This window comes from Arachis hypogaea, chromosome 2, assembly GCF_003086295.3.
Source record: "Arachis hypogaea cultivar Tifrunner chromosome 2, arahy.Tifrunner.gnm2.J5K5, whole genome shotgun sequence".
NCBI classification, from domain to species: Eukaryota; Viridiplantae; Streptophyta; class Magnoliopsida; order Fabales; family Fabaceae; genus Arachis; species Arachis hypogaea.
This window is the reverse complement of record NC_092037.1, coordinates 3,099,218-3,118,981: the sequence shown is the minus strand read 5'-3', so window position 1 is coordinate 3,118,981 and position 19,764 is coordinate 3,099,218. Positions and strand designations below refer to the sequence as shown.

At 36.5% G+C, this 19,764-nt stretch overlaps 2 protein-coding genes across 7 annotated transcripts; both read right to left on the bottom strand.

Moving 5' to 3' along the window:
• Positions 1 to 3,891: 3,891 nt before the first annotated feature.
• Positions 3,892 to 9,952, bottom strand: LOC112733117 (putative disease resistance RPP13-like protein 1). 2 transcript variants are annotated; one of them, XM_072213267.1, is made up of 5 exons: positions 6,054 to 9,952; positions 5,521 to 5,730; positions 5,028 to 5,182; positions 4,772 to 4,863; positions 3,892 to 4,241 (listed from the first exon to the last, which is right to left on the bottom strand). In XM_072213267.1, the coding sequence occupies exon 1, from the start codon at positions 9,846 to 9,848 to the stop codon at positions 6,072 to 6,074; it is 3,777 nt and encodes a 1,258-aa protein (XP_072069368.1). In that variant the 5' UTR covers positions 9,849 to 9,952; the 3' UTR covers positions 3,892 to 4,241; positions 4,772 to 4,863; positions 5,028 to 5,182; positions 5,521 to 5,730; positions 6,054 to 6,071. The 2 variants fall into 2 exon arrangements, with proteins under 2 accessions (XP_072069368.1, XP_025637776.1); XM_025781991.3 differs by having other exon boundaries at positions 5,536 to 5,730.
• Positions 9,953 to 11,993: 2,041 nt separating this feature from the next.
• Positions 11,994 to 18,903, bottom strand: LOC112733128 (putative disease resistance RPP13-like protein 1). 5 transcript variants are annotated; one of them, XM_072213274.1, is made up of 9 exons: positions 17,520 to 18,845; positions 14,583 to 17,381; positions 14,320 to 14,497; positions 14,057 to 14,231; positions 13,724 to 13,943; positions 13,533 to 13,599; positions 13,234 to 13,399; positions 12,950 to 13,059; positions 11,994 to 12,342 (listed from the first exon to the last, which is right to left on the bottom strand). In XM_072213274.1, the coding sequence occupies exon 1, from the start codon at positions 18,786 to 18,788 to the stop codon at positions 17,805 to 17,807; it is 984 nt and encodes a 327-aa protein (XP_072069375.1). In that variant the 5' UTR covers positions 18,789 to 18,845; the 3' UTR covers positions 11,994 to 12,342; positions 12,950 to 13,059; positions 13,234 to 13,399; positions 13,533 to 13,599; positions 13,724 to 13,943; positions 14,057 to 14,231; positions 14,320 to 14,497; positions 14,583 to 17,381; positions 17,520 to 17,804. The 5 variants fall into 5 exon arrangements, with proteins under 5 accessions (XP_072069375.1, XP_029146801.1, XP_072069373.1 ...); XM_029290968.2 differs by having other exon boundaries at positions 14,583 to 18,758; XM_072213272.1 differs by lacking the exon at positions 13,533 to 13,599 and having other exon boundaries at positions 14,320 to 14,490; positions 14,583 to 18,903.
• Between the last annotated feature and the right edge of the window lie 861 nt (positions 18,904 to 19,764).

The following is a 19,764-nucleotide window of genomic DNA, read 5'->3' as shown; positions in this document are numbered from 1 at the left end:
AAGATTTGCTCAAATCTACATTGCATCACACAGCAGTTCTTTAATTTGAGATGAAGATTTGCTCCTTCCAATCATTCAGCTCACACTTATTGCTTGTCACTGAAAGATACATCAAATCAAAGGCATATCTTTAATACATTGCAAATTCAGTTAAGTATAGAGTTTCTGGATGATAAGATAAAAGGATATCTAACTTTCATAATGACATCAGTTATCTTTTTATCTTATATATATATATATGAAAAAAGGTAGAAGTCATAAATGACTCTGCATTTCTGTTGCTTTTTCTTTACTGAAACTGCAATTCAAGATTCTGTCCAGAACTGCAATGCTCTCATGGCAATTGCTGCTTAATCCTCAACGTATCCCCTGAAACACAAATTAAAAAACATTACAAGAAGTGTTTGTCATCACAAAAGCCACACACGCTTATTGTTCTACATTCTCTCTTTTCTTGTTTATTTTTTATACCATTTTTAGTAATGCAGATATGTGAAAACCTCATGAACACAATGTTGGATCATTGGTTTAATTTTGATCCTTCTATTTTGAAGGCTTATACATCTCATGCATGCTGCTTCCTTTTACTATCCGACATGAATCTTTCAAATAACAGCTGGCTCACAAAGAATTGGCAAGACAGAAAGACCATTTTATAACTTTTCTTTCCACAAATCAAGCTATCATTTATTTTTTCTCTATGCAAAAAAGCAAAAATAAAATTATAGAGAGAAACCGAGAAATATACCAACAACAACAAAAGCTTTTCAATGATAAGTGCCACTTCAACTTTCTCCATCATCTTTGCTTTTCAATAACATGAAGCCAAAATGAGATACACAGTTTCTGGTTCCCAACACATCAATTCAGCTTAATTACCACCTGAAATGAACTTAGAACTAAATGAAGAAATATAGTCAATGTATAGGATTACATCTCAACATGTACACAAGCTACCTACAGAAGATAGTAGAAACAATAAATTTGAATCATCCATTTGTTCAATACATCTAAAAAAAATCTCAAATGTTGGATACACCAAAGACAAAAAATTTCTCTGTTTAACAGATGAGATAGATATGAACACAAACATCGTGTTCAGAAATACTAACAAGAGACACAATTTATTTTTTTCATTTTTCTTCTTTCATTATTCCTATCAAATTTTTATAATTATATTTTTATTATTTAATTTTAAACGTATATTAGTAAATGCTGCATTATTGGTTTCTTTAATTAGTGAAAAAGACTGAGACATCATTTTGTGATAAGGTGCATATAAATCAAGCTAATTAAGTAATCATAAACTTGCATTCCACCTTAAGAAGGATGGTGCATATACGTTTGAAATTGAATTACAACCAAGATATCTTTCTCTAACTAACTGACATGCATGCATACACGCTGAACTCATGAGAATGAGATCAATATTTTGTCACAGATTCTTGGCAGAAGCATGCCCTTTGTTTCTGGAACCTCCAGGAACACAAATATCCAGGAGTTGTAACAAGCAACAGCATATATGCCAAAGAAACCGGCGAGTCCGATTGAGCTGAGCATCACAGGCAGTGTGTATGTGACAATTATGCTTCCAATCCATAACACTAGAGCGCATATAGCTAGCAGAGGCCGCACACCCTTGTTGGAAAAATCTCAGAGCAGAGTAAGTTTGGAATTGGTCCATAGGCCATCTTAAAGCACCAGAAACAAAAGCATAACCGAGACTATCAACACAGGAATCGCAGCGAGTCGTAGTTGCCTGCATATTAAGGAATCTGTTTTTGACAAGTAGACAACAAATAGAAGCAAATAGAAAGATGCTTAAAAAGTATACTTTTTTCAAACTATCCTAAAACATATTTGAACCTTCCATTTCATGAAGCAAGTATTTAGCCAACTCTGGTGGCCAATTTGAAGGGTTAAATTTTGAGATCTCCAGAGTGTCTTCAAAATGATAACAGAAATACACAACTAAACAGGTATTAAACTGCCAAACCAAAAAAAAAAAAAAAAGAAAAGCGTACCTTCTTCCTGAGATATCTATGAGCCTCATGCTTAAAGCTATACCAGGAAGAATCAACAAGGTTGTGACAGCACTGATTAGGAATGATGTAGATTTGGAGCTAATGCCAATATCTTTAAGTGTTTCAACACCCGTCTCTTGAAGAATTTGAGGAGTGCAGTTTATCCCTGCAAACTACACAGATGTTTAATGTTTAGAACTTCATGGTCAGTTGGTGTTCAAAGAGAATTGAAACAACATGACCATATATGTACACTACCTGCTGAAGCATTTGTATTCCATGCCAGCTTCCAGCAACCACAAACATCATTGCTTCTCTAAGTCATTTGGCCGTCATCTCTTCTAAATGAACACAACAATAAACTAATAATGCACTTCCGATGTACTCATAAACTTGCATTACACCTTAGGATGGATGGTACATTGGGTATGTTTGAAATTGAATTACAAGCAAGATATCTTTCTGCTAACTAACTAACAAACTGACATGCATACATACATGCTAAACTTATGAGAATGGGATCAATATTATATCACAGATTCATGGCAGAAGCAGCCTGTCTTACTCTTGAACCGGCAGCAAAGAATTCAGTGATGTCTTTATTAGTGAAGAGAATGAAAATGGTAGTTAGCAATAGGTTAGTTGCTGTTATGCTATTATATTTGATAACTAGCCGTTAGGCTGTTAGGTGACCTTTGCTATATATAGTGTCTCTCATTCTCTGCATTGTAGCGCAGCGCAGCCGGATTCAAGCCTTCCGAATGTAGCATACATCAGCAAGGAAGTTCAACCAAAAGAGGAAACCATTCAGGTGACTGACAATAAGACCGATGGAGACAAGGGTGCAGATGAGAATTGTTCAGTTGGAGATACTGAAGAAAAGAAGGCACAAAATGGAGCAGAGAAGATGATGGAAGAGGCTAGTAAGCCAACTGATGAAGGCGGATAGGAGAGAAAGGCTTTATCAGATGTTGATGCTGCCATTTGAATTCAAGCTGTGTATCACAGTTACCAAGTGAGGAGATCAGAGCCATTGGAGAAATTGAAGGAGATAGCCGAAGTAAGTAAGGAGTTGACTAATGTCAAAACTTCTATTCAAGCGTTTGAGCACTCTTCTGATCTACAAAATGATGAGAAGCAGAGGATTGCACTTGGAGAGAATATAATGAGGCTCTTGCTGAAGCTGGAAATTATTCAGATATGTGTTATTGATGCTGTTTACTTAATATCAAATCAGCAATTTCTTTTCAATATACCTTGATTTGGTAATAAAATGTTGCATGAAGTATGTATTTGTTTCGTTATTTTTTTGTTTCAGTCACCACTTGATCCGGCATTGAACGTGGCAGCAGATGGTGGAACAGAAATTTTAAAGCGTGAACCAGATCATGAAGAGGAGGAAGTAGAACCTATTATAGAGCTTCCAATTGGATTGCTTGATGAAGAAGAAACAGTAGAGTCTAAATCTGTGAATGACAAAGATATGGAACGTATGATGGAGCTTCCAGTGGGGTTTCTTGATGAAGAAGGAACAATAGAGTCCGAACTTGTGAAGCATGTTGCAGCTGAAAGAGTTCCACCCACTGTAGAAGAGGAATGTAGTGTTGCTGCAAAAGACACTCAACCGGAGCCCAAACAGCAGATGGAAGAGCAGGAAGAGGTTCAATCTTCTGAGGAATCATCAGGCTGGGTGAAGGTTGAGATCTCGAAAGAAGAGGAACTCGAAAGCAGAACACATTGATTTGGCAAATGCCTCATCAATTGGAATAGCTGCTTGAGAGAATAACTGGGATAACAATATACAAAACAGTGACAGCAATCGAATAACAGAAGTAAAAAAAATAAAAATAAAAACAAGAGACCAAAATTTTAACGTGGAAAATCCTCTTAACATAAGAGGTAAAAACCACGGGTCATTCGGACCAAAAAAGAAGTACCACTATAATTAAGTAAGGATACAAGAAAATCTCAAATAAGTAAACAAATCAAATGCTTACATTAAGTCAAACAATCAAGCACCACAGCATATAAATGTAACCAAAAACATGAAAAATTTACAAAACCAGAGTTACTTTGCGCACACAAGCCATATCTCACCCTCCAAATCTTATCTTAATCCTCCAACCATTTGGAACGAAAAAGTACATCCAGAACTTGCTGTCAAAATTTCAGCCCAAACCACCATTGAACCACTCCCCAACTGTAGATTTATAGAGACTGCATAATCAACCCAAAAAGTATGATCATAAAATTGTAAAAATTTACATTATCAATTTAGTAAAAGTATGATCATCTTCATAAAATGCTTGAACAAAAAAAAATTAATTATTAGACTAGACGTGTAGTTTAAGAATTCACATAATTTTCAAAAGAGTTGACAGTTAAATCCCCGACCTAATATTTTCTTCAACGAGGAGAAAGTTTATCAAGATTGTCTTTATAAATTCATGTAATAAACTTGAATGCATTAGAAATGCTACATCTTTTTGTTTAAATTTACAAGCTCCACCACTGATTTGCGGTTTTGGCATTGTAACCACTTTGGCAGCAGTTAAAGAACTAAAATTAAGTTGATATTTAGTACATTTAGTTTATCATATACTTTAAAAATAAGAAAGGTAGAAATACCACCTTTCCCTGAACTACATGTAATTCCTTCTCAAACCAAGGTATTATCATCTTTTTTCCTTACTCCAACAAAAATAGGAAAAGTAAATTGTACGGAGGAAGGGAGTAACTATACCAACCTGAAGTTAAAATTACAGAGCACCTCTTCTGATGAACTTTGGATTGAATGATGATAATTTTGATATGGTTACCAAACCTCAATATGTACTTCCTGAAACACAAATTAAAAAATATTTCAAGACTTAAAGTGTTTGTCATCACAAAAACCACACACAATTATGTGAAAATCTCATGAACACAATATTGGATCAGTAGTTTGATTTTAGAGTCAGCAGTGAAAGGAAATGAGACCCACTGGGTACAAACTGCACACACCATTGAGTGAAGTTGATAGGAACGAAATTGTTGCTGATGGCATCACTACAACTTCTTCAACTACTTCAGGTATATGATTATCATCTTCAAATATGGAAAGCATATTCTTTGCATCTTGACTGCATTAGTTACATACCTTCGTCGCCTTGGGAAATCTGTTTGATAACGTGTCCAAATCCAAAAAGGAAGAAATAGTTATTATTACAGAACCTTTTCTTAATATTAGAAATAGCTTATTATAGGCATCTACTACTATTTTTTATGTAAGATTCAATCTATGAGCAAAAAACTTATACACCTTATGCATGCTGATTCCTTATACTATCCTACATGAATCTTGCAACAACAGCTAACTCTATGATCATAAAGAATTGATAAATACAGACACAATTTTGTAACTATTTTCTTTCCACAAATAAAGTTATGATTTATTTTTTCTCTGTGCAAAAAACAAAAAAGAAAGAAAATTATAGAGAGGAATAGAAAAATATACCAACAACAACCAAACCTTTTCAGTAATAAGTGCCACTAACTTGCTCCATCATGTCTTTGCTTTTCAATAACTTGAAGCCAAAATCAGAAAACAGAGTTTCTGTTTCCTAATACATGAATCCAGCTTAATTACTACCTCAAATGAACACAGAATTAAATGAAGATGTGTAGCCAATGTATAGGATTACATCTCGATATGTGCACAAGCTACCTGCAGAAGATTGTAAAAAATATTAAATTTGATACATCCATTTATTTAAAAATAAACACCCAAAATATGAGAGTTAACAAGTATTACAGATAACAATGACGGTTTCCCAGAGTAAGAAAGGATATTTGTTTAACTACAACTGCAAACTGAGAGCTTTCCGATAAATGAAAGGAAAGGATGCCAATTTTCCAGTTGGCATATGAGTTCAAGTGGTTAATGTTGTTTAAGGAAAGAGAAAAAAATTGACTTGGAAGGAAAAGGAAGTTTATGCATGTGTGAATTTCATTGTGATACCATGACAAACATGAAGGTTAGAGAATTACCTGTTCAGAAAGATCTACTCAGAGAATTTGTATGCCATTGACTTGAATGGTGGGGATGTGGGAAATTTTGGACCAAATTTGTTGATGCTTGTTCTTGCAGTGTTTGCCCAGCAAACCACAGAAATCAAGTTGAAGTAGTAAGAGAGAGGGAGGCAGCTTTTCTCCTGCAATATTCTCCAGCTTCTCACACCATGAAATGTGTAATTGTTGGAGGGAGGAAGGCAGCTTTTCTCCTTCCATATTCTTCAGCTTTGGACAGTATGAAATGTGTAGTTGTTGGAGGGAGGTGAGGCGAAGAAGCTGGTTGCACTCCAATGTCTCCAGATTATGAAAGTCTTGAATATGTAGAGTGGTAACGGAGGGAAGGCGAGGCAGCCAACCCACCTCTGGGTATGACTCTATTATGTTGTCACTGCCATGACCTGAGATGGTGAGATGAGTGAGGTTGTCCAAGTTGCCCATCCATGATAGACCTTTCAGTTGTTCCTTGCATTCTCCTATCCTAAGCTCTTTCAGTTTAGCCGGCAAACCACCCTCTGGCCACCTGCAAATGTTTGGGCAACCTGCTATGTCGAGAGACTCTAAATTTGGGAGAAGAGTATTCATGCCACGTGGCAATGCCTCCAACTTCGAGCACCTGCTAACATTGAGATGAGTCAAGTTGGGTGTAGCCAGTCCTTCTTCCGGAAATGACACAAACTGGGGGCAGTTAGAGATGGTGAGATGTTGAAGAGCAGCCTGTGGTGGCTCTGACATTGAAACTGATTCCAGATTTGAACACCATTCTATCTCCAGATTCTCGAGATTGGGGAAGGCATCCAACGACAATGAAGTCAGTGAAGCACAGCTTTGATATATTTGTAGATGTACCAAATCATACTTGTGTTGTTGCTGGAGTAATTCAATTTGGCGGCAATTAAAGATTTTGAGCTTTTGCAAAGATTTGGGTAAACAATTGCCCCCCAAGGATACAACAGATGAACAGTATGAGATTTGTATTTCTTGGAGGGAAGTTAGATGGTGGATGATCCTTGCCTTAAATGCACACTCCACCACACATTCAAATCCACTAATTGATAACCTATCCCCATCAAGTCTCATCTTTTTATCCCATCTTTCAGCATCTTCTTTTATTTTCAGTTCGTGCACTCTGGAAACATCCAATGAGGAAGAAACGATTCTCACTAATACCTGACTAAGCATATCTCCCTTTAACATTGGGCAATCTCTTATTTGAAGACTCTTAAGCTGAGGAAAGGCTTCTGAGTCAGGTAATTGCCACTCCTCCCAACATGACATGTCATCAAATTCCAATGTCTCCAATGAGGGAAACGGTGCAATAGGCGAAGAATGTTGATGGCCTTCATTCTTGTAAAACTCCTTGCCAATGCTCTTCAGCTCATCAAAACTTCTGATGCTCAGGGACTTGAGAGATGGCAGCTGTCCAAGTGAAGGCAGCACGCAGCAATTCCAGCAACATTCTAGAGATACACTTGTCATGTTTTGGTACAAGGAATGCCCAATCCAGTCTGGAAATATTTCACCTTTGAATCCTTCAACAGTTAACTCTTTCAAGCCAGTGTGTGGTTGCAAGCCTCCAAGTATATCTTGTTCATCAGTATGAGTGTTTGAAACCATATCATCACCTGAAGACAGAGACCATTTCAACAATAACTCCTCAATGTGCTTCTTATCTATTATCCTTGCACTCCTTGCTTCATTGGCATCAACCACATTCTCCAATCTCTCAATCTCAAGTGATCCATGAAGATTTAAAAGCCCTCCTAGCTCTTGGATTCCATTGTCTTCTTTCTTTCCCACTACAAACTTGCTTAAAATGTGCAATTGTTTTAATTTGCTCATTCCTTTGGGCATTTCTTTCAGGGGAGTACCCCTGATATCAAGATGCCGCAAATTCACAAGCTTACACATGCCATTAGGCAGCATAGTTAGGGAAAAACAATTTTTTAGCTTTAACGTTTGTAAATTACACAACTTGCACAATGACTCGGGCAATACCTCAATATCACTCCAAGAAAGATCCAAATAGCGCAGTTGGATCAATTTATCTATTGAATCAGGAAATATATCAATTCTACCAAAGGATAAAACTCTCAAGTATTTATTCTTTGACAATATGTCACATGGTAATGTTGCAGGTGCTTTCCCGATATGAGATCCATCATTGATATAGAATAATGTCCTCAAATATTTTATTTTACTAGAGGAGCATGTTACCTCAGGGATTGAATGATTGTATGACAAATGCCGAGTTAGAATACTCATCTTTTCTTTTTCACCAAATCTACAACAAAGATCTCCAGCAAGAAAAGTTGCCAAGTCATGCTTGAGATCATGCATCACAAAATACTTCTCGTCATCATTCTCGACCTGCTTGAAGAATAGTCTTGAAACCAAGCCATCAAAACACTCGCAACCAACTTCTTCTAGAGTCTGTCCCCTCCTTGGTGGTTGTAAAAGATCTTCAGCCATCCACAGTAAGATTAATTCATCTTTATCAAGTTTATAATCTTTGGGATACAACGAACAATAAACAAAGCAATGTTTTAAATGAGCAGGCAGATGATAGTAACTTATTAACAACGCAGGAACGATCTTACTGTCTGTAATAGGAAATTCCCAAATGTCACTCAACAGTATTTTATTCCATTCTTCAACACGACGCTCTGAGCGCAACAAGCGTCCAAGTGCTTCTGCAGCAAACGGCAAGCCATCACACCTTTCAACAATCTTTCTACCTATTCCTTCCAGTTCTGAGCTCCCATTTGATTCAGGAAAGGATGCATTGTCCGCAAAAATAGACCAACAATCATCATCTGACAGTTGATTGAGGGTGTAAGAGTTATAGTGTTGGACTATTCGACCAACATTTACCATGCGGGTAGTTAGGAGAATAGTGCTTCCTTTTCTCCCATGTTGAAAAGGGGCGATAAAACTATGCCACTTGTCAGCATCTTCACTCCAAACATCGTCCAAAACAATGAAGAACTTCTTTTTTGACAGTTTGTCCTTCAAATGTTGTTGAAGTAAATCAAAGCTGTCAAGACTACAAACACCCGACGAGATCCCCTTTATAACATTCTTTGTAGTCTCAACAACATCAAAATTTTCCGAAACACAAATCCATGCTTTCAGATCAACCCCGTCCATCAAATCCTTGTTGTTGTAGAGCCATTGTGCTAAAGTTGTTTTTCCAACACCGCCCATACCAACAATAGAGATGACGGACAAGTTGCGATCATTTTTGTCATTGAGCATCCTGATTAGTGCCTGCTGGTCAGCATCCCTGCCAAACACTTTCCCCTTGACAAGAGAAGTGGATGGAGGTCTCCATGAGGAGCTTCCCGTTGGAATCTCTTTGAGACCAAGGGTATCTTTATGTTTCTCAAGATCTTCTATTCTTTTTACCACATCCTCTATCTTAGTCTCCATCTTCCAATCATACAAATTAAGGAAGAAGCGAGGAAGGCGAATGCGTGCCTTGTTGCGAATTTCAGCTCTGATTAAGGCACGTTCCAGCAAGTCATCAGCAGTGTAGAGAGCATCCCTGAGACTATCAAGCCATTTCCTCACAAGTTCGTTTCCGAACTGTTTCTGCTCCGCGTCGGCGACCAGAGCTTCAGCAGCCAAGAGAGCAGTCTTCAGCTTCTCAACCAACTGTCGGTGCAGGTTCTTACCCACCACCAGGTTGACAAACTCACGTTTAATGAGCCTATCAAAAACAACGTTGATGAAGCCAGAGAGAAAAGCTCCACCAACAAGTGCTCCAGCCATGATGTGATGATCACAACAGCAGCAAATTAATCAATGTGTAATTGGAATTTCAGAATGTAAGGAAGAGAGAGGAATATTGTAATAATGCTTGCAAGGTATTCAGCAATAATGGGCATATAGCGAGATATCACAAACATAAAGGTTCCTCAGCAAAAAGACTTTGGCATCGCGTGGAGTGCAATACTGGGTTTGCTCTTTACTTCTTTTTCATATTCTTCTTTGAAGAATGAAACAAAGTATCAAAAAGCAAAAGTGAGACCAAAGCAAACTCGGAAACTAGTCTTTATGGAAATTAATTAACTATATAATCTAAAGTAGGATCATCGTATAATATCATATTCTTCTTTGTTAGTCCACAGGGAAGAGGAAAACAAAAAGAAGTTAACACAGCAAGAGGAACAAGCTGAGAATGAAGAGAAGCTTGCTGCACAAGTAAGGTACTATTATCTTCCTGTGAATCAATGCTATTATTCAAGGATTATTTTGACAATCACAAAAGTCAGGTACTATTTTGTCAGAATCTTTCGAGTATCGATTTGGTATTTGCCTCTTCCAAAAAATAGACAAGTAGAATCATTCATTGCATAGTTGATACAATGCTTAATTGCAGGTAACTAACTACCATTTAGTTTGGTAACATTTTTTTTAAATATATTTTATGAAGTCTAATTTTTAAAAGATAACCTTTTAAGAGTTGTAACATCTATATTAAGTAAATCAAACTAAAAATAATTTTCAATAAATACAAACAACTATTTTTGATAAAAAAAATTTAAAATTTAAAATTTAAATTACTATAATAGACATAAATGTAAGAGTTATATTTAGAAATTAATTAATGTATGAGATTATATTAGACTTTTTAATTTTGATAAATACAAAGCCACAAACTATATAACTTTGAAAAGTTCCACCTTAAGTACTTTCAAAAGCATCTCTATCTTTCGAAAATTGCAAACAGACTATTTATGATTACCAAGCACAAAACGAAGAGTTTGTGCTTTTAAAAAATACAAATACCTCTTTAAAAAGTTTTTCCAAACTAAGCCTACATAATCTAAAGCTTTATTTTACTTCTTCAACTTAAGAAACTGATTACACTATTTTCTCCAAAAATACGAGTGCAGACAAACTTTATCTATTTAAGAAACTTGGTAAATGCAGCCATGCAATCTAGTGAAGCTTCAAATCTGAAACAACTTTAGCAGCTTCTATTGTCTTAGTTCTGATCTCTTCTTCTTCAAATATCATTGCTTCTCTAAATGCATTTAGCTGTCATCTCTACTAAATGAACACAGCAATTAACTAATAATGCACCATAATAATATCATGCAGGTTTAGGATATGCCCTTATAATAATATCATAAGCAGTTTGGGCTAGAATAAACAGTGCACAAAATTGCATTTGCAGTTTCATATCCAGTGTGCTACATCTGTGCATGTGTGAAACTTTGTAGTAATTTTAGCTATGAAGCAAATAATAACCTCAAAATTCATTGAAGTTATAGAACTAGAATTCTATATACAGACATTATAACTCATGTGAAAGCCCACTGAGCTCGGAATGGCGATGAAATTAGGCTAATCCTAACAATTATCTTCTTGCGAATCAATGCTATTACGGATTTTCATTCTTAGCATAATGATACCAACGTACTACTATAGAGAGCTTGAATTCATTTCATTTTTACTTCAGAAATTCCTTGTTCTCTCTGATTCTTTCTAGAATTTCTTTCAAGTATAGTTCCATGTTTTTGTTCCTATCCTCAAGATTAATCTATTGTACAAGATGCTTCTCAAGAAATACATCCTAGCAAATAGGAATCCTCTGAGGCAATAATTATTATATTTATTCATATGAAATTTCATGAATACATAGATAACATCTCATAGCAAATTGTGTAAATTTCATTCTTTCTTCCTTTTGGGAAAAGAAGTACTTTTTCTGTTGCAAAAGCACACAAATTCCAAATATTAAAGGTAAAACTTCCCAATTTTAGAAACAGAAGAAAACATTGATTTGGCAAATACATCATCAATTGGAATAGCTGCTTGAGAGAATAATTGGCGTAACAATACACAAAACAGTGGCAGCCAACAAATAACAGAAACCAGAAAAATAAAAATCAGGACAAGACACCGAAATTTTAACATGGAAAATTATCTCAATGTGAGAGGTAAAAACTACGGATCATTCAGACCAAAAAACAAGTACCATTGTAATCAAGTAAGGATACAAGAGAAGCTCAAATGAGTGCACAAATCATGCTTATAGTAAATCAAAACAACCAAGCACCAATGCATATAAATGGAGCCAAAAACATGAAAAATTTACAAAACCAGAGCTACTTTGCGTGCGCAGGCCATATCTCACCCTCCAAATCTTATCTTATTCGTCCAACCATTCAGAATGAAAAAGTAAATCCAGAACTTGCTATCAAAATTTTAGCCAAAACCAAGATTGGACCACTCTCCGACTGCAGATTTATAGTGACTGCATAATCAACCGGAAAAGAAAAAAAATTATCATTCCAGTGACAATATGGTAATGAAAATTGAGGTCCATTACATCAAAATTAATCCATACCAGTGCATATTATTCAAGTAGTTAGCAGGACTAAATGTCAAAAGAGACATGAAAACTTTAGGCAAGTATTTACATGATATGAAATTCTTCTAAAAGAATATTTCAACAATAGTTTGATCACAAAATTGTAGAATTTAAATTATCAATTTAGTAAAAGTATGATCCTCTTCATGACATGTTTCAAAAGTGGATGTATTTATAAATTCATGTAATAAACTTGAATGCATTAGAAACGTTGCATCTTTTTGTTTAAATTTACAAGCTCCACCACTGAATTGCAGTTTTGGCATTGTAACAGCTTTGGCAGCAGTTAAGGAACCAAAATTAAGTTGATATTTATAGTACATTTAGTTTAGCATATACATTAAAAGATGGGAAAGGTAGAAACACCATTTTTCCCTGAACTACATATAACTACTTCCTTCTGAAATCAAGCTATCATCATCTCTTTTTCTTTCTCCCAACAAAAATAGGAAAAGTAAATTGTAAGGAGGAATAGAGTAACTATACCAACCTGAAGCTAAAACAGAGCACATCTTCTGTTGAACTTTGGATTGAACGAAGATAATTTAGATATGGTTGGTTACTAAACCTCAAATGTACTTCCCTTTCCCAGTGGATCTTCTGAAACACATTAAAAAACATTTCAAGACTTAAAGTGTTTGTCATCACAAAAACCACACACACAATTATGTGAAAACCTCATGAACACAATGTTGGATCATTGGTTTGGTTTTAGAGTCAACAGTGAAAAGAAATGACACCCATTGGTTTGATATATGTACAAACTGCACACACCATTGAGTGAAGCTGATAGGAATGAAATTGTTGCTGACGGCATCACTATACAACTTCACCTTCTCATAATGATCATTTCAGTTACATGATTGTCATCTTCAAATGTGGAGAGCATAATCTTTGAATCTTGACTGCATTAGCTACATACTTGCATCACCTCAGAAATCTGTTTGATAACGAGTCAAAATCCATAAAGGAAGAAATAGTTATTATTACAGAACCTTTATATTAGAAATAGCTTATTATAGGCATCTAATACTATTAACAAAGGATTTATCTATGGTAAAAAAAGATTATACATCAATAACTTGATCCTTCCGATTCCTTTTACTGTCCCATATGAATCTTGCAACACAACAGCTGACTCTATTATCATAAAGAATTGGCAAAGATAGAAACAACATTTTATATTCCACAAATCGAGCTATCATCCATTTTCTCACTGCTCCAAACAGAAAATAAAATTATAGAGAGGAATAGAGAAAAATACCAACAACAATAATAAGTGCCACTCCAACTTTCTCCATCATGTATGAAGCCAAAATCAGAAAACACACTTTTTCGGTTCCCAAAAACCTCAATCCAGCTTAATTACCCCTTCAAATGAACTTAGAATTAAATTGATGATGAGGCTGAACTCTAAGGTGTTTCCAACAACCAAAAGCATAAGTGAGACGATCAACACAAGAATCGTGGTGAGTAGTAGTTGCCTGCACATCAAGGAATCTGTTTGTGACAAGTAGAGAACAAATAAAAGCAAATAGAAGATGCTTAAAAAGTGTACTTTTTTCCAAAAAAAAAAATTCCTAAAACATAATTAAACCTTCCATTTCATGCTGCAGGTATGTAGCTTAGTATAGTGGCCAATTTGAAGGGTTAAATTTTGGCAACTCCAGCGTGTTGTTGTAATGATAACAGAAATACACAAATTCTGTTAGTTTGCCTCTGCTTTGTCTATGTCCAATCACATATCGGAAACACGGGAAGATTACCATTTGCTTCAATAAATACAAAATGTTAGTATTACTTTGTTTTCACGGGAAAGACTACTATTACCAAACCCAAAAAAAGGAAGAAAAAGCATACCTTCTTCCAAAGATATCTATGAGCTAAAGTTATACTAGGAAGCATCAACAAGGTTGTGACATCATTGATTAGGAATGATGTAGATTTGGAGCTAATGCCAATATCTTTAAGAAGAATTTCAACACCTGCCTCTTCAAGAATTTGAGGAGTGTAATACAGAACCCTTTATCCCTGCAAACTGCATAGATGTTAAATGTTTAGAATTTGATGGCCATTTGTTGCTGAAAGAAACTTGAAACAACATGAATATATATATACACTACCTGCTGAAGAATTTGTATCCCAATCTCAACAATCAACGCATGCTTAACCCCAGGTTCAGTGAGATCTTTCCAAATTGGACCCTTTGAAGCAGCCTGAGATGGATGAACCATTGCGGATCCAACTGTTTGCTTGGAATAAAGAGCAGTTTGGCTAAAATGGCCAGCAAATAAAACTCTTTTAAATCATCCTCCTTTTTCCGACCATTTCCATGCTAGCTGCCGGGCACCACCAATCCCTCCCTCGCCATCACCGGACCTTCACACAGAGACTGTTGAACATACTACTGCCACAAGTGGACATTAAAGGACTACGCAAATCAACATCTGGATACCCATGAACAGCATCTGAAGGGTAGTAGTCCTCACCTTCTCTGTCAAGATTCTCTTCATCCCATTGTTCATTCTTAACATGATGATGAGGCTGAAAAGTGCTGCTTAACAGACTTCCAGAATTTGGAAAAAGCGCACTCCTCAATGCTTCCCTCTGCTTTTGACAACTCCAGCGTATTCGAATCCAGAATCCTCTTATTCAATGATATGGTGGGGATGTGGGAAATTTTGGGCCAAATTCGTCGATGCTTGTTCTCGATGTGTTTGCCCAGCAAACCACAGCAGTCAATTTCGAGTATTAAGAGAGAGGGAGGGAGCTTTTCTCCTTCCATATTCTCCAGCCTCCAACAGTTCTCAATGTGCAATTGTTGAAGGGAGGTGAGGCGGAGAAGCTCATTGCAGTCCAATGTCTCCAGAGTGAAAACGTCTTGGATATGTAGAGTGGTAAGGGAGGGAAGGCGAGGCAGCCAACCCACCTCTGGGTATGACTTTATTCTGCTCTTAATGCCACCAACAATCATGAGATAAGTGAGGTTGTCTAAATTGCCCAACCATGATAGACCCCTCTCTTGTTCCTCGCAATCTCCTACAACAAGCTCTTTCAGGTTAGGCGGCAAACCACCATCTGGCAACCTACAAATGTTTGGGCAACCTCGTATGTCAAGATACTGTAAATTTGGGAGAAGACTATTCATGTCACGTGGTAATGCCTCCAACTTCGAGCACCCGTTAACATCGAGATCAGTCAGGTTGGGTGTAGCCAGTCCTTCTTGGGGAAATGACACAAATTGGGGGCAGTTAGAGATGGTGAGACGTTGAAGAGCAGCGTGTGGTGGCTCTGACATTGAAACTGATTCCAGATTTGAACACTCTATTATCTCCAGATTCTCGAGATTGGGAAAAGCATCCAACGACAATGAGGTCAGTGAATCACAGCTAGAATATATTCGTAGATCTACCAAATCATACTTGTGTTGTTGCTGGAATAATTCAATTTGTCTGCCCCGGATTTTGAGCGTTTGCAAAGATTTGGGTAAACAATTTCCCCCTAACGATACCACAGATTTAAATATTCTAATTGATAAACTATCCCGATCAAGTGTCATCTTTTGATGCAGTCCTTCTCGTATTTCCAGTTGGCGCACTTTGGAAACATTCGACGAGGAAGAAACAATTCTCATCAATACCTGATTAACCATATCTCCCTTTAACATTCGACACTCTCTTATTTGAAGGCTATTAAGCTGTGGAAAGGCTTCTGAGTCAGGTAAGTGCCACTCCTCCCAACATGACATCTCATCAAATTCCAATGTCTCGAGTGAGGGAAACGGTGCAATAGGCGAAGAATGTTGATGGCCTTCATTCTTGTAAAACTCCTTGCCAATGCTCTTCAGCTCACCAAAACTTTTGATGCTCAGGGACTTAAGAGATGGCAGCTGTCCAAGTGAAGGCAGCATGCAGCAATTCTTGCAAGACTTGAGAGATACACTTGTCATGTTTTGGTACAAGGAATGCCCAATCCAATCTGAAAATATTTTACCTTTGTATCCCTCGATTCTAAACTTTTTCAAGCCACTGTGAGGTTGCAAACTGTGGAGTATATCTCTTTCAGTTTGTGCATCTGAAACCATATCATCACCTGAAGACAGAGACCATTCCAACAATAACTCCTCAATGTGCTTCTTATCTATTATCCTTGCATTCCTTGCCTGATTGGCATCAACCACATTCTCCAACTTCCGAATCTCAAGTGATGCATGAAGATTTAAAATCCCTCCTAACTCTTGGATTCCGTTGTCTTTAGACTTGCCTACGATGTAGTAACTTAAAATGTGCAACAGTTTTAATTTGCCCATTCCTTTTGGCATTTCTTTCAGACGAGTACCTCTTATATCAAGATGCCGCAAATTCACAAGCTTATACATGCCATTGGGCAGCATAGTCAACATTGCACAATCTTCTAACTTTAAAGTTTGTAGATTGCACAAGTTGCATAATGACTGCGGCAATACCTTAATACAACTCTTAGAAAGATCCAAATAGCGCAATTGGATCAATTTATCTATTGAATCAGGAAATATATCGAGTCTACCAAAGGACAAAACTCTTAAGTATATATTCTTTGACAATATATCACATGGTAACACTGCCTGTACTTTCCAACCATTGATATACAATAATGTCTCAAAGATTCTATTTTACGAGAGGAGCATATTTTCTCCGGGATTGAATGATCGTATGACAAATGACGAGTTAGAATTCTCATCTCTTCATTTTCACCGAGTTCTGAGTATTTACAATAAAGATCTCCAGCAAGAAATGTTGCCAAGTCATGCATGAGATCATGCATCACAAAATATTTCCCATTAATCGTGTCCTGCTTGAAAAATAGTCTTGAAGCCAAGTCCTCAAAACACTCGCAACCAACTTCTTCTAAAGTCTCTCCCTTCCTTGGTGGTCGTAAAAGATCTTCAGCCATCCACAACAAGATTAATTCATCTTTATCAAATTTATGATCTTTGGGATACAATGAACAATAAACAAAGCAGTGTTTTAAATGAGCAGGCAGATGATAGTAACTTATTAACAATGCAGGAACAATCTTACAATTTGCCGCAGGAAATTCCCAAATGTCATTGAATAGTATCTTATTCCATTCTTCAACACGATGCTCCGAGTGCAACAAGTGTCCAAGTGTTTCTGCAGCTAATGGCAAGCCATCACACCTCTCGACAATCTTTCTACCAATTCCTTCAAGTTCTAAACTCCCATTTGATTCAGGAAAGGATGCATTGTACGCAAAAATAGACCAACAATAATCATCTGACAGTCCCTTGAGAGAGTAAGAGTTATAATTTTGGACTGTTGGACCAACATTTTCCTTGCGGGTAGTTAGAAGAATAGTGCTTCCCTTACTCCCATGTTGAAAAGGGGTGATAAAACTATTCCACTTATCAGCATCTTCGCTCCATACATCACAACGAAGAACTTCTTTTGTGACAGTTTATCCTTCAAATCTCGTTGAAGTAAATCAAAGCTGTCAAGACTACAAACACCCGAAGAGATCCCCTTTATAACATCTTTTGTAGTCTCAACAACATCAAAATTTTCAGAAACACAAATCCATGCTTTCAGATCAACCCCGTCCATCAAATCCTGATTGTTGTAGAGCCATTGTGCTAAAGTAGTTTTACCAACCCCGCCCATACCAACAATAGAGATGACGGACAAGCCATGATGATTGTTGTCATTGAGCATCTGGATTAGTGCCTGTTGGTCACCATCCCTGCCGAACACATTCCCCTTGACAAGAGAAGTGGATGGAGGTCTCCATGAGGAGCTATCCGTTGAAATCTCTTTGAGACCAAGGGTATCTTTGCGTTTCTCAAGATCTTCTATTCTTTCAACCACCTCTTCTATCTTAGTCACCATCTCCCTACTAGACAGATCAAGGAAGTGAGGAAGCCGAGTGCGTACCTTGCTGCGAATTTGAGCTTTGGTGCAGACACGGTCCAGCAAGTCATCAGCAGTGTAGAGAGCATCCCTGAGACTATCAAGCCATTCCCTGACGAGTTCGTTTCCAAACTGCTTCTGCTCAGCGTCAGCAGCCAGAACTTTAGCAGCCAAGATAGCAGTCTTCAGCCTGTCAACCAACTTCCGATCCAGCTTCTTGCCCACCACCAAGTTGACAAACTCAGAAGAAATGAGCCGGTCAAGAACAACGTTGGCGAAGCCAGAAACTAAAGCTCCAACAACAAGTGCTTCAGCCATGATATGATGCAGATAACAACAACAGCAAATTAATCGGTGAGTGATTGGATTTTCAGAATGTAACGAAGAGAGAGCAATAGTATTGCAATAATGCTTGCAAAGCATTAATCAATAATAGGCATATAGTGAGATATCACGAAAGTTCCTCTTCCTCAGCAAAAAGAAGTTGGTATGACCCTCAGTGCAATCATTCTAAGTGCTTGATTGGGGGATTTTTTTTCTCAAATAAAATAAAATAAAATAAACTATTTTTTCCCAAACCCGAAATTCAAACTTTATTTTCCGAGATACAATTTTTTTTTTTGTAATTAAGGGAGTTCGCCCAATCTGGCAAACTCTATATAAATTCTAGAGTTCGCCACACTTTCCACAAATTCTATGTTGAGTTTGGTGCAGTATAAAATTTTAGTGAGATCACTTGTATTTGTTGTATTCTTTTTCTTCACTCTCTTTTAAATTCACTCTCTTCCTCTTTTATCTTGTATTTTGGACGTTTTATTGCGACAACTTTCTCAATTTCAGGTCAGTGAATAATAGTTTAGTTAGAATTAATTTTTTTACCTTACTTAGAGTTAGTTTTCTCTAGCTTAGTTAGAGTAACTGTTGACATGTTAGTTAAAATAATTAGTTATAGATTATATGTTAATTAGAATGACAAACTAACTGATTGTATGTTAGTTAGATTTTTTGTTAACTATTTTTTATGTTAGTAAAATTTTTTTATGGTATTATTTTTAAGTATAGTTGGTGTTTATGGACTATATCATGTTAGTTAGTTTGCCGAACTTAATGTTTAGTTGATTTCGTATGAGCCGTTAGTTTAAGTTGTGACTCAGAAAGTGGAATAATTAATTAGGTTTAGTTGGAATCGAAAAAAATTTATTGCGATAAATTTAGAGTTCAGATATTTATTTACTAATTAATTAGGTAGTTGACTGCGTCAGTTAGGATTAAGGGTAGAATTAGAATTATTAAATTTATAAGCCGAATTAGACTATTAAATATATATATTTAATAATTTGGTTAACATAAAATGAGCTGAGTTCAGTGTGTTTTCATTTTACTATATTATATTTAGATG

Excerpts from the sequence above, each read along its gene's own strand:
- LOC112733128 (XM_029290968.2), bottom strand. The coding sequence starts at position 16,861 with ATGTTGACTATGCTGCCCAATGGCATGTATAAGCTTGTGAATTTGCGG.
- LOC112733117 (XM_072213267.1), bottom strand. The coding sequence starts at position 9,848 with ATGGCTGGAGCACTTGTTGGTGGAGCTTTTCTCTCTGGCTTCATCAAC.